This window comes from Petaurus breviceps, unplaced genomic scaffold (assembly GCF_028583685.1).
Source record: "Petaurus breviceps papuanus isolate PSGF00001 unplaced genomic scaffold, PetGlider_PUasm1.0 91133, whole genome shotgun sequence".
Classification (NCBI taxonomy): domain Eukaryota; kingdom Metazoa; phylum Chordata; class Mammalia; order Diprotodontia; family Petauridae; genus Petaurus; species Petaurus breviceps.
The window spans coordinates 88,664,462-88,687,495 of NW_027187419.1; the positions used below are offsets into that span (position 1 = coordinate 88,664,462).

The following is a 23,034-nucleotide window of genomic DNA, read 5'->3' on the forward strand; positions in this document are numbered from 1 at the left end:
CTCTACTGTGGTATACTGCCTTTCAATCTTAGAACATCCATGAAAACATTTTCAGAGCTAATAACATTTGCAGAGCATATCATCTCATAAGATATTCACAAACTTTCAACAGGGTGAAACTCCCATAGACTTGACTTACAAAGTAAAGTTCTTTCAGTTAATTTATTTTGTGTTTCACTAGTTGGTTGGGGCAGGTGGCTAAATATTGCTAAAAGTCCAGTGAATTTTTTGGTATATATTTATAAGCCTGGCATAAACTTCTGTATATCTCCATATGTTAAACACACAGCCAGACATATGGTAGATTTTGTACTAATATTTATATTGAGTGTTAAAGCTATTTTAGCACTTGGTATATTTATAAATTCTTCCAAAAGAATCTGCATTAAATGGTAGTCTGGAATAAGTGAATGTAGTTTAACCTTTTCTAATGTAATTTCATATACTCAGATAAATCTACTTACTATATGTATAGCTTCTCTGAGCCACAGATCCCTCCTTTGTTAAATAAAGGAGTTGAGTTTTGTGACTTCTAAGGTCCTTCTAATTCTATTTCTAGGATACTCTCATCCTACGGCCTGTGATCATATAGATATAGTATGCTGGTGAATGATGAAGGTCTCCACCCATGTTGGTCCAGTCATCCTGTGAGACAGACCCTCATCCATGTACTCCTATAAATTTGCCATAGAGGATCCATGTGATGGAGGGAAATGCAACATTATTATTTTTTTTCTATTTCAGTGGGGCACACAGACACCATTTCATATAAAATAATTTAAAATTTTGTAACTGTGAGATTCATTCCCCTTGCCTTAACTTGAAGCATATCAAGCTATTTTAGCTTGTCAAAGTCAAGCTCTGAGTTATAAATAAAATGAGTACTTATAATTTAATTTGAAATATTTTCTATGCTCACAAATAAGAAATCTACCATAGTTTATAGTGTACTGGGAAATTACAATGGACATAATATTAAAACAAAGTCAAGAAAGAAGTAAAATATTACTTCTTAAGGTGAATTTGTTGTTCAATCATTTTTCAGTCATGTCTGATTCTTTGTGACCCCATTTCAAGTTTTCTTGGCAAAGATACTGGAGTGACTTATCATTTCCTTCTCCAATTCATTTTACAGATGAGAAAATTGAGGCAAACAGGGCTAAGTGACTTGCCCAGGGTCACACAGCTGGTGTCTGAGGTTGGATTTGAACTCAGGAAGATGAATCTTTTTGACTCTAGGCCTGGCACTCTATCCACTGTGCCACCTAGCTGGCCCTCTTATGCTGAATACTTTCTCACAAATCTTCAAAGAAGCCATATAAAGCAAATTAAAGTATGAAAACTAGATACCATCTATTCACTTGTTAAAATAAGCATTAACCAAATGTGATGAGGTATCAATTGTTAGCTTTATTTAATTGACTGCCTTTAGCTTCATGATGACTCAATTTTATTAAAATTTATATTTTTATTATGCATTGAATACACTAGAATTAAAAAAGTAGTAATCAACATAAATTACTATTTTAAAAGTTATAACTAGAAATTTTTAAAAGAATCTTCTTCTGTCAATAATTTTCTGTGCTTATTTTCATTTTTCTGTGATGTATCTGAAATATTTCAGTGTATTTATTATTCATTAAAATTCCACTGATAATGATTTATATTATATATTAAATGTTACTGTGTATGTTCTTAGAATAGAATGTAATATGTATTATGTAACCTTAACATACTGCTTTAAAAATTTCTGTACTGCACATTTTTAACTGGCCTATTTTAAAGTCCAGTGAAATTTTAGAATTGAATTTATAAAGCAATCTGTTTGAGTTGTTATAGTAGTGACCATGTGTGATAAATGCATTAAATAGATTTTTTTAACTCATTAGTATTATGGTAACTTTTATATCGCTGTTCATACAACCTTTTATACCTAATGCACCTCATAAATGTATCAATGCTTATTTGAATTTTATTATTCAATTACATATATATTAAAATTTTTATCTCTTATTTACCAGTACCTGATGACCATGTTTTTTAGAGCATAGAGCTAATTGTGATTCTGATTCTTCTTCCTTTTTATTAAATATACTATAGGATAGAATATATAGGGTATCCCAAAAGTTTTAGTGTGGTTTTAAGTTATTAAAGATGCATTTGGAATAGAATATAAAGAGTGTCTTATAACTTAGTGCAGTTTTAAGTTTTAAACTATTAAAGTTTATGAGAGAAAATTAAGACTTAGATTAGAATATACAGGGTGGCCCCAAAGTCTTAGTGACTTTGGGATACTTCCTATATTAAGAATTCTGTTTACTTAATTCTTATTAGAGCTTTATCTGAGGGGCCTGTAGTACAGGACCTTCTGATAAGCAAAATTTCTTTACAATGATGTTTCTTTGATATTTCTGGGCCTAAATCACCTTAAAAGACACTCAAGAGGAACCAGAGTTTGAATATTTTAGAACAAATGCTATTATAATGAAACTTTTTAGTGTGATTGTCTCTATTCTTTCCACACTATTAAATAATTGTTTTCACTCCCAGTATCTTTTCTTCGCTTAACGATAATAACTTTACATGGTTATTTATGAGGAAAGTGTTTCATAAACTGGAAAGCACTGTATAAATGTGAGTTATACATTATCATCATCATCTTTATGGTCAGTATGGCAGGTGGGAAGAGTCAGAATCCCTGGGTCTGAATCCTGGCTCTGCTACCTGAGTGGTACTGACCAAATCCTTTTATTTCCCTTGTTCTCAATTAATAAAACTTTATTTAATTTATTAAATTTGTTAACATTTTTATTTCTTCATTTATAAAATGAGGGGGCTTGACCAGATTATCTCTAAGGTCCCTACCCTATGAGTTCTAGCCTTCTGTGATTCTGATGGAAAGATCTAGTATTAAGGGGAATTGAGAAAGCCTTCTTATAGAAGGTAGAATTTTAGCTGGGATCTCAGGGAGTCCAGGGAAATAAGGAGACAGAGATGCCAGAGGGAGAGAAGTCCAGGCCTGAGGGACAGCTAGTGAAAATGCACAGAATCAGGAGGAGTTTCATGTGCAAGGAACAGTATGAAAGTTACTATAGTAGAGTATGACAAATACTGATAAACAACTGATGATCAAAAACAGGGAAGACACAACAAAAATAACAGCAATACTGGTTATGATAACTTCTTTACCTGCCCCACCCCAACATACATAGAAAAGAAGGGGGTTACAGGAGAGGAAGAAAATTTAAAAAAGAAGTGAGACATTAGTAGGTATATATTAGAATGCAGTATTTGTGACACATGGACAAGATCTCACAAGTATAAGCTAAATAGATCTCTTATTATATCTGTCTGGCAGTTCTCTTCTATGACATGGATTGCAACCTCTCCATACTTACCCATCCTGTGTATAATATCTTGATTGACATCTTTAGTTTCTAGATCTTGTCTAACTGAGCTACACATTAAATGGTCTTTAACAACAGACCATCTATGTATTACCCATACTATGTTTTGTTTCCATAATATTTCTGACTATTGGATTTAATGGAGACTCAGAACTGACTGTTCATATACCCCTTATATCCAGGGACTATCTGGAAGGTTTTCTATGTCACATAAAATGACTTATGACCTATCAAACCTTGCATAGTGTATAAAGGACAAAGGGGATCATTTATGGAAAAGAAAGGATACTCAAAAGTAAATTATTTGCAACAACTAAGAAAAAAAACCTGATAGGGTAAGTAGTCTAGAAAATAGTATATTAATTCCATAAATATTTTCTGATGACTGTTTTAATGAGCATTAGGTTTTCTAGGGAAATATAGTGTGTCACTAAATTTCTTAATCCTTGATGAATTTTCTATAACATATTGACCCTGCTTACAAGTACATTTTTCAAAAGGCAAACTCACTGACTAGATCTGAATCTATGCCTTAGAATATAAGTTATTGTTGTATAGTATTTTCTGATTTCACGATAAATTCTCATATAGAATTTCAGGTACTAGATTAGTTATTATATATATGGCGCATAATTAGTTATTATACTACTAATAATATTCAGTTTTAAATAAACTTGGATCTGCTATGACACTAAGTAAGGATTCTCACTAAATTTTAGCATCCTCTCTAAATTTAGGTCAGTCAGATAATTTACGTAACATAATCTCTATAGTTGCGTAACCAAAGAAATATACATGGTTATTATGCTGCCTTTACCTAGGTATTCAGATCTTTAACATGTAATGGCTATCTCCTACGTCTTCAAGATAGATGAGCAGCTGTTATACTCTTAAAATTCAATTATGCAGCTAAACCCAGGACATATATAACAGTGCTTGTCACTTCTCTATTCCATTTTATTTATCACTTTTGAGGAATCTTGAATGATTTTAATATAGGAATTGGAAATACCTTGTTGAAAAGAGCATTTTTCTCTAAATCAAATGCTTTTTTTCATAACCAACAACTGTGGGATTTTAATAATCTTAATCTTAGGGGCGGCCAGGTGCCACAGTAAGAGTACTGGCCCCGGAGTCGGGGGCCCTGGAGTCGGTTCCAGCCTCAGATACTTAACACCCACACAAAATGACTGACCATGTAACCTTGAGCAAATTACTTAACCCCAATTGCTTTAAAAAAATTAAAAAAAAATCTTAATCATCTCAATAAATTGTGAAGTGGTAAAGATGTGGTCCATTTTTGAATGTGACAAATGAAATTCGACTTTTTCCTTATTAACTAATATGGTTATCCAGGATGACCTCAATACATGCATAGATGACCCTCAGAAAGATTTGTATAAATAGGAATATCACAAGATAGGCTAGTAGATACTCTTCTTCTTCTTCTTCTTCTTCTTCTTCTTCTTCTTCTTCTTCTTCTTCTTCTTCTTCTTCTTCTTCTTCTTCTTCTTCTTCTGCTTTTTGGAGGGAGGAAGGTAGGACAATTGGGGTTAAGTGACTTGCCCAAGGTCACACGGCTAGTTTTTGTGTTGTCTGAGGCTGAAGTTGAACTCAGATCCTCCTGACTCCAGGGTTGGTGCTCTATTCACTGTGCCACCTAGCCGCCCCATAGATACTGTTCTTTTCTTCCTCACTTAAAAAAAAATACAGCCCAGGATTTCCCACCATAGTTTTGGTGTTTTTCCTCTCCTTAGTTGTCTTGTATATCAGTCCCTTGATTCCCTCACAATTATCTGACCTTTAACTCAGATTTCTTCTCTATTACTTTTTAAAAAAAATCTATATTTGTTCTATTTTTGTTCCATTTATACTTCCCCTTATAAGGCATATCTGGATATGTGAAATTTATTCCAAGCATGGTGATTTGTTTCATTGCCCTCAATGGAGAAAAAAGTTTTTTATAACTATTTTTGCAAATCAGTTTTATTTTTGCTTTTACTTGATGTCCTTTTTTTGTCCTTAAATGCCCTTGTGATGACTTTGCTTAGCTGAATGTCTTACCAATGTTCTTTAAACTTATTTTTCATTCCGATGCTTTTCTCTGCCTTATAAGACAGTATTCTTCATTATCTTCCATCACCTTTCTTCATAAGATTTTACAAATGATTTTATATAACCTGCTGCTGTATCAACAGCTATTTCTCTCTAGTTGGTAAGTCATGCATCTTTCTTAGTCACTTTCTGAACTCTTCTGGGGTCCTTGCAGCAAATAGTATCACTGGTTAACTTTCTATGTAAAGCTATCACAGCCTGTAGTGATGTTATTTTAATTGTCCCTTCCCTATTTTTAATTGCCAGTTACTTATCAGCATTTTCATGTATTGCACTTTCCAGTGACGTAAGCCTTAATAGCAGTCTTTGTGCTGTTTCTTGTATAGGACACTCCATCTCTTATCACTGTCACTGATGCCTAGAATTCTTATACTCTGGCATCTCTTTCTCCTTGCTTCCCTGGATTCCTTGAAATCTCAGCTAAAATTCCACCTTCTGCAAGAAGATTTTCTCAGTTCCTCTTAAAACTAGAGTTTTCCCTCAGTGAAATAAACTCTTCTTTAATGTAGTTCTTTGCATGTTGTTTCCTCCATTAAACTATGACTTCTTTGAGTTGGTGTTTTTTTTTCCTTTCTTTTCATCTGCATATTTAGTATAGTACCTGACACATAATAGGTGTTTAATACTTTTTGACTTATTTAAAGAGTTCAGAGTTAAGATTTTTCTATTGCATGTAATACTTTTATTTTTGCTATCATTATGCTTTCTTGTTTTTTAAAAATAATTTTTATCTTAGTTCTGATGTGTCTATGATCAGATTATACACAGAAAGCTGATCCAGGGAAAACTCCCACATTAAAAAAAAGTCTTTTCCTGTCTGTTAAAATCTAATTAATTTTCAAATCCAGCTTCAGACACTTGACACATTTACTAGCTGTGTGACCTTGGGCAAGTTACTACCCCAATTGCCTTGCCTTCCACTTTCCATATATATATATATGAAATCAATTTTATTTTTTATTTTATTTGGTGTTCAGCATGTGTGGTGCTTGCCAATTTTTTCAAAGAAACAGTTCATGCTAAAAAGGTCTTAGCCTAGTCTTTTGCCTCTCTTATTGCCTTTTCCTGAACTATCCTTTCCCATATATCTCTCTGCATCTTGACCTTTTTGCACCTTTTCATTAAAGGCATTAGCTATCTTAATACATGTTAATTTATGGAGGACATTATCAGGTTCTTAGTAGAATTTCACTATCTTTCATTATTAGTAAAGCAACCAATGCTAGTTCATAAGCTACCATTATTTTTATGGCAGATTTAAATAATTATTATCATTAATATCACAACAAATGCTGATTAAATGTTCTATGAAATGTTTCAGGTTGCCTTTAGGAGTATGACTAAATTCTATTAACTTCTTTTGATTCTCCAATGGGTAGCTACATATTTCCCTTTAGCTGAAAATTTAATTTTTAAAAAATGTAACATTTTATTTTAATTTTTCAATTAACAAGCATTTATTCTCTCTCCTTGTCACTTCCTCCCTCCAGTTGAAAAATAAAACGGAAAACAAAAACCTTGTAACGAATATAGATTGTCAAACAAAAGCATCCTTGCATTGTCAGGGATGCACCTGGAGTCTATTACCTGTTTGTCAGGAGGTTGGCAACATGGTTCATTATTGATTCTTCTTCTTATTGATTAGAATTTTTAAGTCATTCAAACTTGTCTTTACAATATTGCTAGTGTATAAATTGCTGTCCTGGTTCTGCAGCTTTCTCTATTTTTCCATTTTCCTTTTTAGCAAAAATTGAAGATGAATGATTCAGGTCCTCTAACAATTTTTCTACTTATGATCATTAGTCATTAGGGTAAGTTAACCACTAATCCCCTCAATTGATTGCACTTATCAGAGGAGGAGGAAGGTCTAGACAATTGAAATGTACTGTGGGAAGAATGTCTGCTGCTGGATAATTTCAATTATCTTTTGAGAAATGAGATGTAGGAATTAATCCAGGATTATATACAGGGAAGAAGAAAGGTGTAATAAACTATGGGATATTTGTTCCTATATAGTGGGACAATATAGTAGCAATAATAACAAATTAAAATGCTATTACCCCTTATTTCAGTAGAGCTTTTAAAAAATATTTTCATCTACATGATCTCCTTTGAAAACACTGTGTTAAACAAATAGGGTAAAATTGATGACTTTTTTTTTGTTTGGGGCTGGGAGACTGGGGTATGTAGGGTGGGTGGGAGGAGTCCAAGATAACAAAATAAAGCAGGGGCAAAGTTAAGAAAGAAATATAGGTCTCTTAATTCCTTTCTATTGCACTATTCAAAATACTTCTCAGAATGACTTTTTAAAATCTCATAACATTTAATAGTGTAGACAAAATATCTCCCAAATATTTTGTGATTGACACAAAGGTCAGGGAGTAGGAAGGAAGCTACCACTGGTGCCAGTTTTTATTCATCATGTTGGGAATACTGAGGGATATACATGCTGGGACACTTCTGAGGAGAGTCAGTAAGGCGATTTGTCTCATAAAGGTGACTGTTCCATAAGCAAGTTATCCAATCCTCAAGAAAAAAAAATTGGAGTCTTATTTCCTTTCTTTAAGTATAGTACATGACAGAAATCCATTACCCTATTTGATCCAGAATTTGGTTTATCCTAACATGGTAATCATCATCATTATCAACTACATACTTATTGAGTTATCTTGTATTAATTACCTGTTGATACATCATACTTGCCAGTAAAAGGTAAGCTTTCTGAGGATAAGAACTGTTTGTTTTTTGGTGTTTTTTTTGTCTTTGTCTTTGTGTCTCCCAGTGACCAGCTCAATACTGAGTCCAAGTAGGTACTTAACAGATGTTTATTGAATTGAATAATTTTTTATATATGTGCAAGGTGTTGAATTAAATGCAATGATACAATTGCAAAGAAATAAATATTTCTACTTACTAGGGATATAGCTATGTCATTTCTACTGACCATATGCCCATACTTCAATGGTTGTGTGATTTCAATGCTCTAAAGATGAAGATCATAACCCTGTCATGCCTAAGCATCCCATGTCCAGGGCTGGGGAACCTGCAACCTCAAGATTACATGTGGCCCTCTAGGTCCTCAAATGTGGTCCTATGACTTTAGTCAGTGTAGCCTCAAGACTGCTGGTTCCCCATCCCTGCCCTACTCCTTCCATAAATTCCCCACAAGTGGCTACTCACTGAACTTGAGATCTTACCAGAATACTTTTCAGAGGTAGCTACATGGTTCAATGAATAGAGTTGTGAGTCTCTAGATAGGAAGACATGAGTTCAAAAACAGCCTCAGATACTTACTAGGTGTGTGATCTTTGGCAGGTCACTTAACATCTACTTGCCTTAGTTCCTTCTAGTGTAAAATGGGGATGATAATAGTATCTGCTTCCCAGGGTTATTGTGAAGATCAACTTAGCATACAGTAAATACTAATAATAAATGCTTGTTTCCGTCCTTTCTTCTAGATGTTTCAAGGATACCAATGGAACATGCAATCTGAAACTGCATAATGTGTCCCTTGCTATACATAAAGTAAATGGAATTCCACAGTGAGAGAATGGACCAGAAGTTCATGGACTATTTCATGCATTTAATTTAGATTATTTCCCCATGCTGGTCTATATTATTAAGAGGAGTCTTGAATCTATAACAATGCTTTTTAAAAGGTTGGCAGAGTCTGGGGCATGAATGGAATTCTAGAGTGGTAAGTTATTCATTTCTGTATGCATCTCTGTCTTTCTGTAAGCTCTTTGAGAGGAAGGATTATTTCTTTCTTTGCATTTGTATCCCAGAAATTAGCACAATGCCTGGCACAGAGTAGGTACTCATTAAATGTTTGTTGATTTATTGATTATGAAGTCTCGATGAGACTTTATAAGGATATGATTAAAGAAGACTCATGTATGACCAATGATCTTTTCCTCATGAGCACATCTAGAAGCTTTTTTTTTGAATTGTCCCTTTCCATTATTCTCATAGTGTCTTAGAGTTGAAAGGGATTTAAATAATCATTAACTGCCTATCCAGTGTAAGAATGTATTCCCTCCAAAACATCCTGGAAAATGTGTCTTAACTCAGAAGAGTAATCTTATTTCTGATTGCTTCATACTGGGTTTGTGTAACAGTGTGAAAATGTCCAGAGTCAGGAGGTAGACTGTCTCGTGTGAGAAGGAACAAGGAAGCCAGTGTCACTGGATTGGAAAGTATGTGGAGAGTGTAAAGCATAAGAAGACTAGATAGTGAATTTTTGGCTTCTCCAATAGGGGTATTTTGGTAGCCATGGAGATTCTGGAATCCTATTGTGAATTTGTACTGAATAGGGAAGTGTGTAGATAAGGGGAGGGGGAGGACAACAAAATGAATTGCCCAACAACATTGTACAGGTTGATTTCATAGAATTAAGTAATTTGACATGGCTCAGGAAATGGTAGGAAGTAACGACAGCTTATTGATGAGTCTGGCCTAGGGCCATCATTTTATTTAGGGCAAGATGTTGGGCTGTTTATGGGGTAGTAAGAAAGCCATGCCACCAGTGAGAGATTTGGCCAACAGAGCTCTAGCTAGAAGCCAAATCAAAGGATGTTCTTTAAACATATACAATATGGAAAGAACTACTGATTACACATTGTTCTTTCTGGCCACATTCCTACATGTGTGTAGCACCCTCAGGAGCAACAGAAACAGTAGTGGCACTTTTAAGCAAGGACAGACACAGTACTTTTTAAATTTTGAGAGAAATTGGTGATTTTCTCAAGGTGGGCACTCCCACAATTGAACTAACATGATTCATTTCAACAAGTATTTATTAAACAGCTCTTGTGGGCAAAGCATCACTCTAAGTGGTAGGCATACAGAGCAAAAATGAGTCTCTCAAGTCATTGGGGTTTATATTCTACTGAGGTTGTTAGGGGAGGGGGATAGAATATAACAGGTATAAAGATAAATGCAAGATCATTTTATGAGAAGAGAGGAGAGTAAATGTGTGTCTGTGTTTGAGGGGAGGCCATTAGAAAAGTTTCAAGTAGGAGGTGGACCCTGAGATGCCTTGAAGGAGGCTAGGGATTCCAAGAGCTAGAGGGGAAAAAATTGGCAATTTGTGCAAAGACATGAAATGGGTGCTGGACTGTTCACTTTGGGCAATAGCTCATTGGTTAATTTGGCTAGACCACAAGAGGAAGAAAAATTAATATGAATTAAGTCTGACACATGTTATAACCCTTCCACTTCTCACTTGGTATGACTTTTAAAATATATTTTTTCTATAGAAGGGTTACACTATGATATACATATAATTTTGAATGTTACAAAATATTGAGAGGCACCATGAACTTGGAGATAGAAAGATCTGGTTTCAAATCCCACCTAGATCCTGGGTAAATCACTTTCTCTCTCAGACTAAATTTCCTCACTTATAAAATGAAGATACCAAAACTCACAGTAAGCACATGATCCACAGGGTTGTTGAGAGATACCAGCAAGATAATGTACATGAAGTGCTTTGGACATAGTGGATAGAGTGTTTGGTCTGGAATCAGGAAAACTCATCTTCATGAGTTCAAATCCAGCCTCAGACACTTACTAGATGTGTGACCCTGGGCAAGTCACTTAACCTTGTTTGCCTCAGTTTCCTCATCTGTAAAGTGAGTTGGAGAAGGATATGACAATCATTCCAGTATCCTTGCTAAGAAAAAAACAACTGAACAAAAATAGCATATATAGCTATATCTGTACAAGGGCTAATGAGATTCCATGTAAATTCTGTCCCAACATTTTTTTTGTGCTTTAGACATGATGATGGCTTTTAGAAAGCTTTTATCCTTTTATCCCCAGGTCATTAACCCTAATAAAGTCTATGAAATTGTAAAGAGTTTGAAGAAGGGACACACAGAGGGACTATCTCTACTGTCAGAGGGCCAAACTGACTAAGTTCTGGATGTTAATCAATAGAAAGTTGTTCATTAGATGATGATTCATTTTGGCCACAGCAACCCATGAAACTAGTTCCTAAACATAGAGGGGCTGCAATTTTCATTGGAGGAGGAAGTGCCCACATCTATAATTTAAAGCACTGAGGTAAAGCTGTTCAGTTGCTTTTTAGTTGTGACTGATTCTTTGTGACCCCATTTGGGGCTTTCTTGGCAAAGATTCTGAAGTAGTTTGCCATTTCCTTCTCCAGCTCATTTTGTAGATGAGGAAACTGAGACAAAAAAAGGGTTAAGTGACTTGCCCAGGGTGACACAGCTAGTAAGTGCCTGATGCCACATTTGAACTCAGGAAGTTGTCTATCTACTGTGCTACCTATCTGCCCATTGAAGTAAAGAGATGATACATATTACAACCTGTCCATGCCTGTTTATCTTGTGATTCTTTTCTTTTATTCATTTCTCTTGTGTGCTCCTTTTAAAAGTATTTTTAGAAGTTTTCTATGTCTTATTTTTGCATTGTTACAGATTATTCCCAATTCCTGAGATGTCTATTGTAACAAAGTAAAACCATCAAGTAAAACTAATACTACAGTGACCTTATCTGAAAGTATATGCAACATTCCACATTTGTGGCATGCCTCCACCCACTCCTCAGTTAAAAAAAATATTAACAGAAAAGGATTTCTCTTCCTTCTACTTAATCCATTGGGAAAAAGAAAACATTTTCATAACAAATATGTATAGTCAAGCAAAATAAATTCCTTCAGTGGTTGTATACAAATGATGGATTTTTTTCCTATGGTATCTCACAAATCCTTCCTAGGGGAACTAAGCAATATGCTGGGGACTTTCTTCTAGGCCTCTTGGCCTTACATGGGCCTCTTGCTCTTAATACATTATTGGCATATCTTTTTTCCCCTAGAACCATCTCTTTGATGGTATCCTTTATGTTATTTATTCTACATAATTCTTCATCAACAACATTTTGCAACCTGATCATATGCACCATGTACCCATCTTCATTGACTTTTGAAGGCCCTCAACTTTAATTTTCAGGAGACTGGGTTATAGCACAATTCTCACTCATATAGCAATCCTATACCATCACCAGAAGAGTATTGTAAAAAAGGCTGGGCTTGGGGAAACATGATTAGTTTTTTAAGAAACCTCTGCTTACTCTTGGCATCTTTCTCAGGGATTAGTTCCTGGCTTTGCACACAATAGGCATTTAATAACTGTTGAACTGAACTAAGGAACAAAGAATTTTCTTGTCAGATTGGATGGAGCTTTGGTTACCAATTCCATTGAACTTTGTTCTGCAGGAAATTGTTCATTTTTTGTCTCTACTAAATTACTCCAACGTTAACCGCAGTACTAAATTACTCCATTAACCACAGGCCTTTGATTATTTTGGATTAGATCATGCGAAAAATTATTTTGCTAAAAAAAAATCCTTTAAAAAGTGATCCAAGGTAGTTTGCCTCCATCTAATTATTAAGTTACATTGTTCTCAGCCTACCTTGATTAGAGTGTGATCTTAAACTAAGTTGGTAAGTAATTGGTCCCATGTCCTATGAATATAAAGTTTTTAAAGCCTGTACTTCTTCTAAGGCAATGTGGTGTAGTGGATTTGGAGCTGGAGGACTGGGTTCAAATCCTAAGTTTTCCACTTACTGTGTCATCTTAGACAAGCCACCAAGTCTATTTGAGCCTCAGTTTCCTCATTTGTAAAAGGAGAGAATTGGAGAAGATGACATCTGAGATCTCTTCGAGGATCCTTAAGATTAAATTAAAACTTAAATGGTGAATCCTATGAATGAATAGTTTTGTGGAACCCTGCCTGAATATTTTCTTCATTTTAAGGAACTAAGCAAAACTTTTTGACAATTTTTATTTTAATGGCACTACAGGGAGATAATTCCTAATTGCAATTTACAAATAGAGAAACAAAGCACAGAAACCTGTGGCTATAATGTGAAACCTATGTTTTTAAATATCATTTACTCTTTTTCTGGTGGTAACTTTTAATTTTCATGTTTGTCACCAACTAGAATTTGTTCTTGGTTTGGAAACTGCTGAAGAGCAGTTGCCATCGTTTTATACAGCATGCAGCATAGAGCCAGGTGCAGATGGGCACTGAATATTTTTGACAATGACGATGATGATGATGATGGTGAGAATGACTTGTTGAAGGTGACTTAGTGAGTACATTGTCCTAAAATTGCTCTAGGTCTATAATGTTTTAAGTTTTCTTAGTGTCAGAAAAGTCCAGATCATATTAATTGTTCTCTTCTTTAAAATGATTAAGAAGTTTTCAAAAAAAATCCAATGGAAACGTGTTACTTTAGAGGACCCAGGCTAGGAAAATATCATCTTTTCTTAAGCAACAGGTGTTCTACAACTGTCATCCTATTAGTCAGTGGGTATGTGAGACTCTGAGTAAAACAAAAGATTTTTAATAAGGGTAGAACTCATGGTAATAATTTTGCTACGTGCTTCCCAGAAAGCCAGGCAATTCCTGTGAATTGGTATAGTGTAAAACTGTAGACATCTCCTGGAGTGGTGGATAATTAGGATAATGGGCTTGTAATCAGGTATATGTGGTTTCAAATGCTACCTTTGGCAGTCATTAGTTGTGTGATGTCACTTAATTTCTATGTGCTTTTTTGTGCACTCCCCACAAAGTATCTAAGTTATAGACTGGCTGTGGTCTTTGGTGAAAAGAATTGGCCTGCTGTGAGCTCGTCAAGCCAACAAAATCATAGAACCTCCTTGGTGTATGGTAAAACTGCTTTGTTTTTTTAATTTATCCAGTGTATACTAAGAAGGTAGCTCCTCCCTACAGGGAATAAAAAAGGAATTGGTGGCTCACATTGATCACTGTATCCAAATCTGGCTCTGCTCTTCTTTTCCTATAGTGTGTTACTGATTTGAGGTGAAATGCTTTCAAGAATATATCTATTTGCTTCAGCAAATGAAAAACATTCTGTGTACTGCACAGTACAAAATGCTATAATATGTAACCATTACTTTAAAAAAATTTCAGAGAGCATTGGAGTAAAATGAGCCTCTTTCTTCTCACTCCAATACATGAAGGATCTGTGATCTCATAGGTGTGGGAACTCTCCCCACAAAAGTGCATCTTGACCCCTCCATGCCTTAGCAGATAGTCTTCATGAATTATTATGGCATACACATTTTCTGTCAAGCAGTCTCTCTGCATTTAGCTAGGTAGGTTTTCAGATGGCATATATACCTGTTGCCAGGCTAATATTCTAAACTTTTCCAGCACAGTAGGACTAGTCAGAGCTTGAGTTCCATTAGCACAGCTTTTGTGAATCCCAGGTCACTTCCAAACCATCATGAGAAATAAGAGTATAGTTTTAGGAGACAGGAACTTTTTCTATGTGATAGTTAACTGGCCATGACTGAACGATTTTGCCATTCTCTGTCAGCTCACTTACACAGCCCCAGGACCAGTGTAGATCTGGGAATGCTGGTCCAGCACACATGAAGTCCTTTTAATGAGTTGTGTGCAGAGAACTGGAAAAAACACATCTTTGATTGGATAAGGTTAGACCAAGTATAAATGATAGGGTCAAAGGTATCACTGGATGCCGTCCTGATTCAGGAGAAAACAGAAACAATCATTGAAGTAAAATTGAGTTAGAGGCCTAGTAGACTCTTCTAGAAGATCTCACAAATCTCAAGAAATCATGAGAAATTTTGAAAAATGAATACCCACAACTTATAAATTCTTTTCTTTAATTTAACCAGTTTTGCTGGCAAAAAAAAGCAAGTTCAGATATAGCTTTTTGGGAAGTTGGTCGTGGCTTTATAACAATTAAACTAATTAAAAACTTCTGATTTATACATTTTAGGAAAACTATTATTTTATGAGATGGAATCTAACCTATGGAGTCAACAAAACAATTAGAGAAGGATTTGTTTTTTCTCTATCCAAAATGCATGGTTGACCATGGCAATTATGTGATCAAGTAAGATTCCCTAATCAGTTGAGGGTAGTTATAAATGATGTTGGGAAAGTTACTGAGGGTTTGACATAACCAATGATTTCAATCCTAGCATTTTGCGGGGCTAGCATTAATATCAGTCACTAAAGGTTGTTCTAGAGTTTTTTTAGACCAAGCCTCTGGGAAACCATTCTTTGAGTCAACTCAGAACAATCCCTTGAGCTAGTATCAGAGTTCCAAAAATGTCTTCTAATTTGAGAAACTGTCAGTTATTCAGATTGCTGGTGGGGAAAGAACATCCCAGAACAGATCTGGAGATATGGGTGACTGGTCATAAATCTTGGGTAACCTTAAGCCAAACACAAAAACCCTCACGATCTGTACCAGATTCCTGACGCAATTTTGGAAATGAGCTCTAGGCTTCAATCATCTGGCTGTGCTGCCCCTGATGCCTGGATCACAAAAAGAGCTTATTGAATTATTAACATCCCCTGGTTATGGAGTTGGATACTAACAACTGTTTCCAGGATAACTTTAGTTTGTAGATATTATAGGAGTGGTTACTTAAATAGGTAAAGGATCTTGTAGGAAGGAAAAGGTGACCCTATTATATTATTCAATATTTCTTCCATCTTTATTTTTTTGTTAATTGCTATGCAATCAAAAGTTTTGGCAGGAAAGACTGTTTTAGACCAATTAAGTATGTACATAGTATGGTTAACAAACCATAACATATTATAGTTAGAAATCTTATGCTTCTTTTAGATATGGACTAATAGTGAAACCAGCTTTTCTGAAAGGTTTTATGAGAAATTATGATTAAAGTTATACTCAAATGAAGTAATATGGAATGTCCTTGAAGAAAAAAGAATATTACTCAAGGAATATAAAAGTATTAAAACCTTTAAATTTAAATTATGTTACTGTCTCACTCAATTTAAATTAAGTAATTCTCACAAGTCACTGAGGGATTATTTTTAACAGCCTACATACTGTTTCAGAAGAAATTCACTACTTTTATTTCTCTCCAATAAATATAATAATAATGTAGGTTTTAAACAGGTATTTTTTGATTATTATGTTTAATAACCAAGTATATGACATCAGATATTTCAGAATTTGCTAATTAATCTCATATGATTATTTTTACTCACTTGGCAGTCACGAGATGAAAAAGGCAGACACTGTGTACAAATAGGAAGTTCGTGCAAGGTCAAGCTCTCAAAACCACATGCAAATCTCCTAAGCACATGGTTTAGAGCTCACACAGCCCACCAGCAGGTTATATAGGCATGCAGATGATAGAAAAGAAAAGTGCCTACATAAGGAAAATACAGGATGACCAGAGAGAGAGTGACATTTCTTCATGACAGCTATCTAATGCAAACCGTATACACATTTTTTGTTGTGTGTGTGTGTGTGTGTGTGTGTGTGTGTGTGTGTGTGTGTTAGGGTGGGGCAGAGTACAGAAATGTGATTTGTATTGGGGAGTAGCAAATTGTTGAAAAAAATTTTTTTAGCTTAAGCAGTTCTTCACTTTAAGAATGTCTATTTTTCTACCTTGTCCCCGTGCTTATCTCCCAGAGATTTCTATCTTGTGTTGCCTACCACTCCATCATGCAAAAAAAAGGTTAAAACTGAAATTTGAAAGCATTAAACAAGCTCTAAACCTGACAGATAACATGGATATTCTCAATATTTTACACGAGAATTAAATTATATATAAATACCTCCTGCTCTTACCGGTGGGTGTTGTGATTCCATGTATTAAGGTGTGAAGCAGACAGGAAAGAGATAAATCTTTCATAAGTACATCATCAATTAGGCAAGTGGTATATAAACCATAGTCATAGGTAATAGATTCAAACAATGAAAAGTAAATAGTCACAAAAGTAGACTTGTGCTCACAAAATGATCACAATACTAGAATAATACAGGGAGAAGAAATGATACCATAAGTAAGTGGGTTTTTTCCCCCACTATTGTGCAATAAACTAGCAGTATGGAAAGAAATTTTGTGATGCAGATTTTAGTTAAAACATATAATCATACTGCTTTATCCTACACAGCAGAAAGCCCCCAGTACTTTCTGAATGATGAAAACTTGGTTAAACAATAAACTCTTACTGAAATAGAGAGCATCAATCAATTCGGGAGCATTCTTTCAAGTGATATTAAGGTGTTCCCTTAGCAGTGAGATTCATTCATCAAAAAGCGAATGAATTCTTCATAGAGAGCTTTGGGATTATTGGAAACAACTCAGAGTTCAATGAATGTTTTAGATGAAATATATTAATTAATATCCATAAGGACAGATTTGATTAGCTCTAAAAATTAAAGTGTTTTATGAACAACAGTGGCCTTATTTCTGATTAATATAGATTGCATCAAGCTGTGAGGAATTTATTCGCACATAAATGGAAGATTCTTGCAAATTAGGCAATACTTCCAACTGTTTTCTGTACCCTGACTGATAATTATGAATCTTTGCTCTTTCCCTGAAGATATTTATTTTGATCAAGCTTCCAGATCTCTGAGCAACTGGTCATCTAGGAAGCATAAGCTTGTTGATTTAAATAGGTATGACTACCATTGTAAATATGAGAGATTTCCTTTTTGGAAGGATATTTAGAAACAGCGACTACCTTTGGAATAGTAGCCACATTGGATGACAACTTAATTTTGATCATTTTATTATAGTTGGATAGGATGCTGCAGACAATGGCTCACTAGGTGACTTATTTAAGTGATCAATCAGTCCAAACAGCAAAGTCAAATGAATATCAGCATCATATCTTGCAATGTTCTTCTAATAAAAGCAAAAGCTTATTGGGATAGCATATATTTAATTGTGTTTCCCTTTGAGTAGTGGTGCAATAAGAAGTGGGCTATGGCAAGTTATTATTTTGTGTGCTTTGGCTAAAAGAGATGAAAGAATCCATATTTCTGCTTGAAAGAAAAGATTCATTAAACCCAATAGGTACAATAATAAGGGCACATAAGTTAATTGCTTACCAGCACTGAAAAAAAAAAAAGAAAGAAAACTGTACTTAAAGGAAATATTAAACTTCCCATCACAGAATGCATATGAAATGCCTATGGAATCTAATGTTTGGCATGCGTTCCCCAAACATCCTACCTTTTAAAGTTTGGTAACCTTAGTTCTTATCTTAATGAGGACTCATTTATTCTGGCCTTACCCAAACCTGATAATGTCCACTTGCCAAATCTTAATTTACATTGGCCCAGATCTTTCTTGGGTGCTGGATCTTACCTAGAACACTGAAAGTCTGAAGAGGGAGTCCCTAGTACATAAAGTTATATCAGTTTGCATCACGTTATAATGCCTTTGCCACACAATATAACTAGATATAGCACCATGCAATGCCATGAATTGAGAATGAGAGATTATCTTCAGGGTAGAAAATAAATATTTGAAAGAGGAAAAAACAAAAAGCAGGGGGGTTTCAAGCTGGTGAGACTTGAAAAAATTTTAGCTGTAGACTGCAATGATGGATGTTTCACTTTTGAAAACAGAGCTACATACCATATTCATATCAATGCCATTGGTGTAAGTCCAAGCATGTTGGAAATATTCTTCAAGCCGCTGCCGCAGAGGGTTAGGAATTTGGTGAAAGCGAATGAATTCTTTTACTCGCAGCATCTGCATGTGGTACCTGGCGGTTCCTGAGTACAGTCTTTGGATAATTGCAGATACATTCCCAAAAATACTTGCATACATTAGTGCTAGATTAGATAAAAAACAAAGTTAGAACCACTGAACTTGTGAACATGTCAGATATTACCAGTACTTTGAATGATATAGGCTGACTTTGGTCTTCTCAGAAAGGCCATGGATATTTACTACCAGCTCTTTGAAGAAAACAATCAAAACATCAACCAATTTTCCTTTATATTCTACAATTTGTATAGTAATCTATAGAAGAAATGTAGTCGGTCCTCATCAAACTTTTAAATGGAAGATTTTTCCTTGAGCTATGGGTCTGTTTAAAACTTATCCATACCACTAACAATGCAAAACATGCCAGCAACAGATACTATATCAATAACAACATCCAAATATGGTTTTAGTGGGCTAGAATACAAATACACTACTATGTTTAAAATTAGAAAATTGCCTTAATTGGATATTTCAGATATACCATCGGGAAAATATCATTGGATAAAAATGGTGCTTTGGGACTTTAAAATGTTCTGGACTTTTAATTGTGCTGCAAACACCACCTCACCCTCACCTCCAATACACTCATATTAAATAAACAAAAACCAAAATGTGTTCCTCATCCTCTTCTCCTTTTCTCTATCTAGTCTTTCAAAAAAAATTCTTATAATCTTTTTTTTTTTTTTAAAGCAATTGGGGTTAAGTAACTTGCTCAAGGTTACACGGCCAGTTATTTCTGGGTGTGGTGCTGAGTATCTGAGCCTGGATTTGATCCAGGTCATTCCAACACTGGAGCCAGTGCTCTTACTCGCTGTGCTACCTGGCTGCCCCAAAAATTCTTATAATCTTAAAAAAATCTCAGAAATATTTTGAACTACTTAGGACTTGCTATGCAAATGACTACCAATGATGCATAATTTTTGTTCAATAATTTTGAGAAAGTCAATAGCCTCCTTTAAATATGAAATCACTAATAACTGACTTTAAATCTGGATTCTGGGTCTATTAAAATGTGTTTTAAGACATTTCTCCATGAGAAACAGAGGTTTTTTTTTTGGCTTAGGACAATAATAATGGTTTTTCTTTCATTGGAAAAAAAAACTATAAAGGTATTTCTTATTCTGATATACCATTTAAGTTACAGTTTCCATCTTGAGCTATCATTACTAGCAACTTAACCATATTTCTTTTGTAAAAAACAAACCTTATCATGTGCTTTGCTAACCTAGTTATCATTTGTAGGCAATGTTAAAATAAAGTTTGGTACTTCAAATTAAAGTCTTCCTTATCATGGATGGCCTGTCAAATTCTTGACCATTAGTCTTTGAGAGCAGGTTAGGCATATGAAAGGTGAGTTAACTTTTTTTTTAGGTCAGTAGGGTTCTTGAACACAATAGAGCAATAGTATGTATGTAGAGACAGTGGTAGGTATGTAAGTACATACTTACTTATAAGAGATAGTGGTGGTGGTGGTGGTAGGAGACTAGCATAGAAGTAATTAAATAGTATAGAATGTTTTAAGGATTCATCTAAATAATCAATTTTCCCCTTCAACTCATGTTTTAAATACTGTTATTTTTTATTTTATAATTTTAATGGTAGGTTTTAAACAACATTAATATTTGTCTAGGTCAAATAGGATAATGCATACAAGACATTGTGTGTGTGCACGTGTATGGTTATGATGATTATTATTACTACCACCACCACCACCACTACTACTACTACATCAAAATAGTCTTTCTTCTTGGACTTTCACCTTCCTTTCTCCACAGTTAGGTACAACATCTGAATATCAGAAGTGTTGCTTGATTGCCATAAATGGCAACTAGCTGTAATATCTCAAAAGAGGACTTTTGTTTGGTTCTATTTGAAGGGGTAAAAGTTGAAATAACATTCAGATGCTAGAGATGGTAGGTAAGGTGGACAAAGCCCATCTTGGTGTTGTTATCAGCCAGGGAAATATGCTAACAGTGATGACTGGAACACATATTTCTTCTTAGGGGGAGGAGACTAAGAAGAACGTGTGTGAGTAAGCAAAACATTGGGCTGTAAGGACAAAGCAGTCCAAGAATATAGCTTGCTTTATGCCTTAGGTGCCTTCTGTGAAAAAAGTATATTTGTATGATGTGTATGTTTCCTAAACCCAAAGAGAATATACTTATGTATGTGCCTCATCCTAGGTAATATTTTAGAATAGAGGAATATTCTAGAAGGTACTAGCCAAGAATTTACTTAATCAAGTTTAAGTAAGTTTCTATCTAAGAACTTACTTAATGAAGATTAAGTTAGGCCGATTCAATTATGTTTTCAATTAAAATGACATCATTACACATCAAAGGAAAATTTGAAAAAAATACTTTATTTCATTTCAAATAAACACTATATTTGTGACTTCCTATTCCCATCAGATAGAAGCAAACCGTAAAAAGTTTGGGCCACAAACAAATGTTTCACACACATCAACGCCCTGGCAAAAATCTAAATTAAGGGGAAAAGATACATCAATCCCTAAAACAGCTACAAAAGAATCTCTGAAAGGAGAGTCAAGCTTATGATTTAAAAAATACAATAAGAACTCTTGGCTAAATAATATGTATTTCTCTCTTTTTAGATAGAGCAAAAAGAAAAGGAGCTGCTTAATATTTTAAAGGCCATAAACTGGAATAAGTACAAAAGATGTTGAATTAAATCGATATGTTTTAGCCAACTTATAGCAATGCAGAGAGTGTGGCACTGTGAAAAGGACAGAATTGAGTTCAAATCCTTATTCTGCCACTCAGTAGCTATGAGACTTTGGGTAATTCACTTAACCTTGATGAGATGTTTCATCTTCAAATGGGGAGAGTAATTGATGGGCTACTTATTCCATAGGGTTGTTGTGATGAAAGCATTTTGTAAGTTCTAAGATACTATATAAGTGTTTGGTCATCATTATTACATAAGAATAAGTAAATTAGTATTTTGTGTCCATGTTGTTGATTAAAATAAATATTTAAAGATCTTTGAATCCCTTCCATGGTTTTCTAGACTTGCTGATGTATCTAAGACCACACAGTTGCTTTCTTATGGATGGTATATGACTTTTTGAATAACCTACATGGATATACATCCAGATAACATCTTACTCTAATGACTCATCATGGTATAGTGGTGACCTAGGTTTTTGAAGGCCATGCCAGTGGGGCACAAGTTCTATCAGGAATTAAACACGATCCCTATTTTTCAAGGATTAGCTAAATCTAATGACAATTATTACCTATAGGCTGTCTCTTAGGGATGAATTCTTAGACCGTGGCAATGCATGAAAGAAAATAAAAGACAAATGGCCCTCAGTCTTTGTAGACTTTTTCCACTTCTTCAGTGATCATTGCATAATGGAGGAAAAGGGGGCAGAGGGTGCTAAGAAACACAGTTTTTAGGCCATCTGTAAACATTAACTAAACTTGATGCTCTAATTGTGAGCTCCTTAGCCAATGACCAACAATTTGACATATTATTGCAGGAGTTGAATCATATCAGTTATTATATTCTTGCTTTTAGTGAAGTCAGAAGATATAAGCAAATAGCAGCTAAATGAAATGATAGTTCACAGGTTATTTTTAGAAAAGTAAATACAGAAATTGATGGAACTGTTTTTATGGTCCAAAACCAAGAAAGAACACTTCATGGTAAATGTGCCCATCTCACCTATACTGTCCAGAGAGGGCATAAAGAATATAATTTTAGCTTCTGTGCTTAACTCTGTCATAGTAGATGAAATGATGGAGACAATCTATGAAGAATTCCTAATTAAAGACAAATATACTTTAATATATGGTGACTTTAATGTAAAAGTGGACATGGGGAAGGTGGAAAATGTATAGGAAGCCATATCAAAAATCTCTCAATGCCTTCAAGATTGTATTGGTAGGGTTGTTGTGGCAATTCATATGTTA

At 34.7% G+C, this 23,034-nt stretch overlaps 1 protein-coding gene across 1 annotated transcript in view; it reads right to left on the reverse strand.

The window, feature by feature from the left end:
- Window positions 1-23,034, reverse strand: part of KCNH7 (potassium voltage-gated channel subfamily H member 7) — a 664,682-nt gene that overhangs the window by 68,575 nt on the left and 573,073 nt on the right. Inside the window, exon 8 of the mRNA XM_069079806.1 lies at window positions 18,962-19,161. Within this exon, the coding sequence (XP_068935907.1) occupies window positions 18,962-19,161 (200 nt within the window). The remainder of the gene's footprint in view (window positions 1-18,961; window positions 19,162-23,034) is intronic.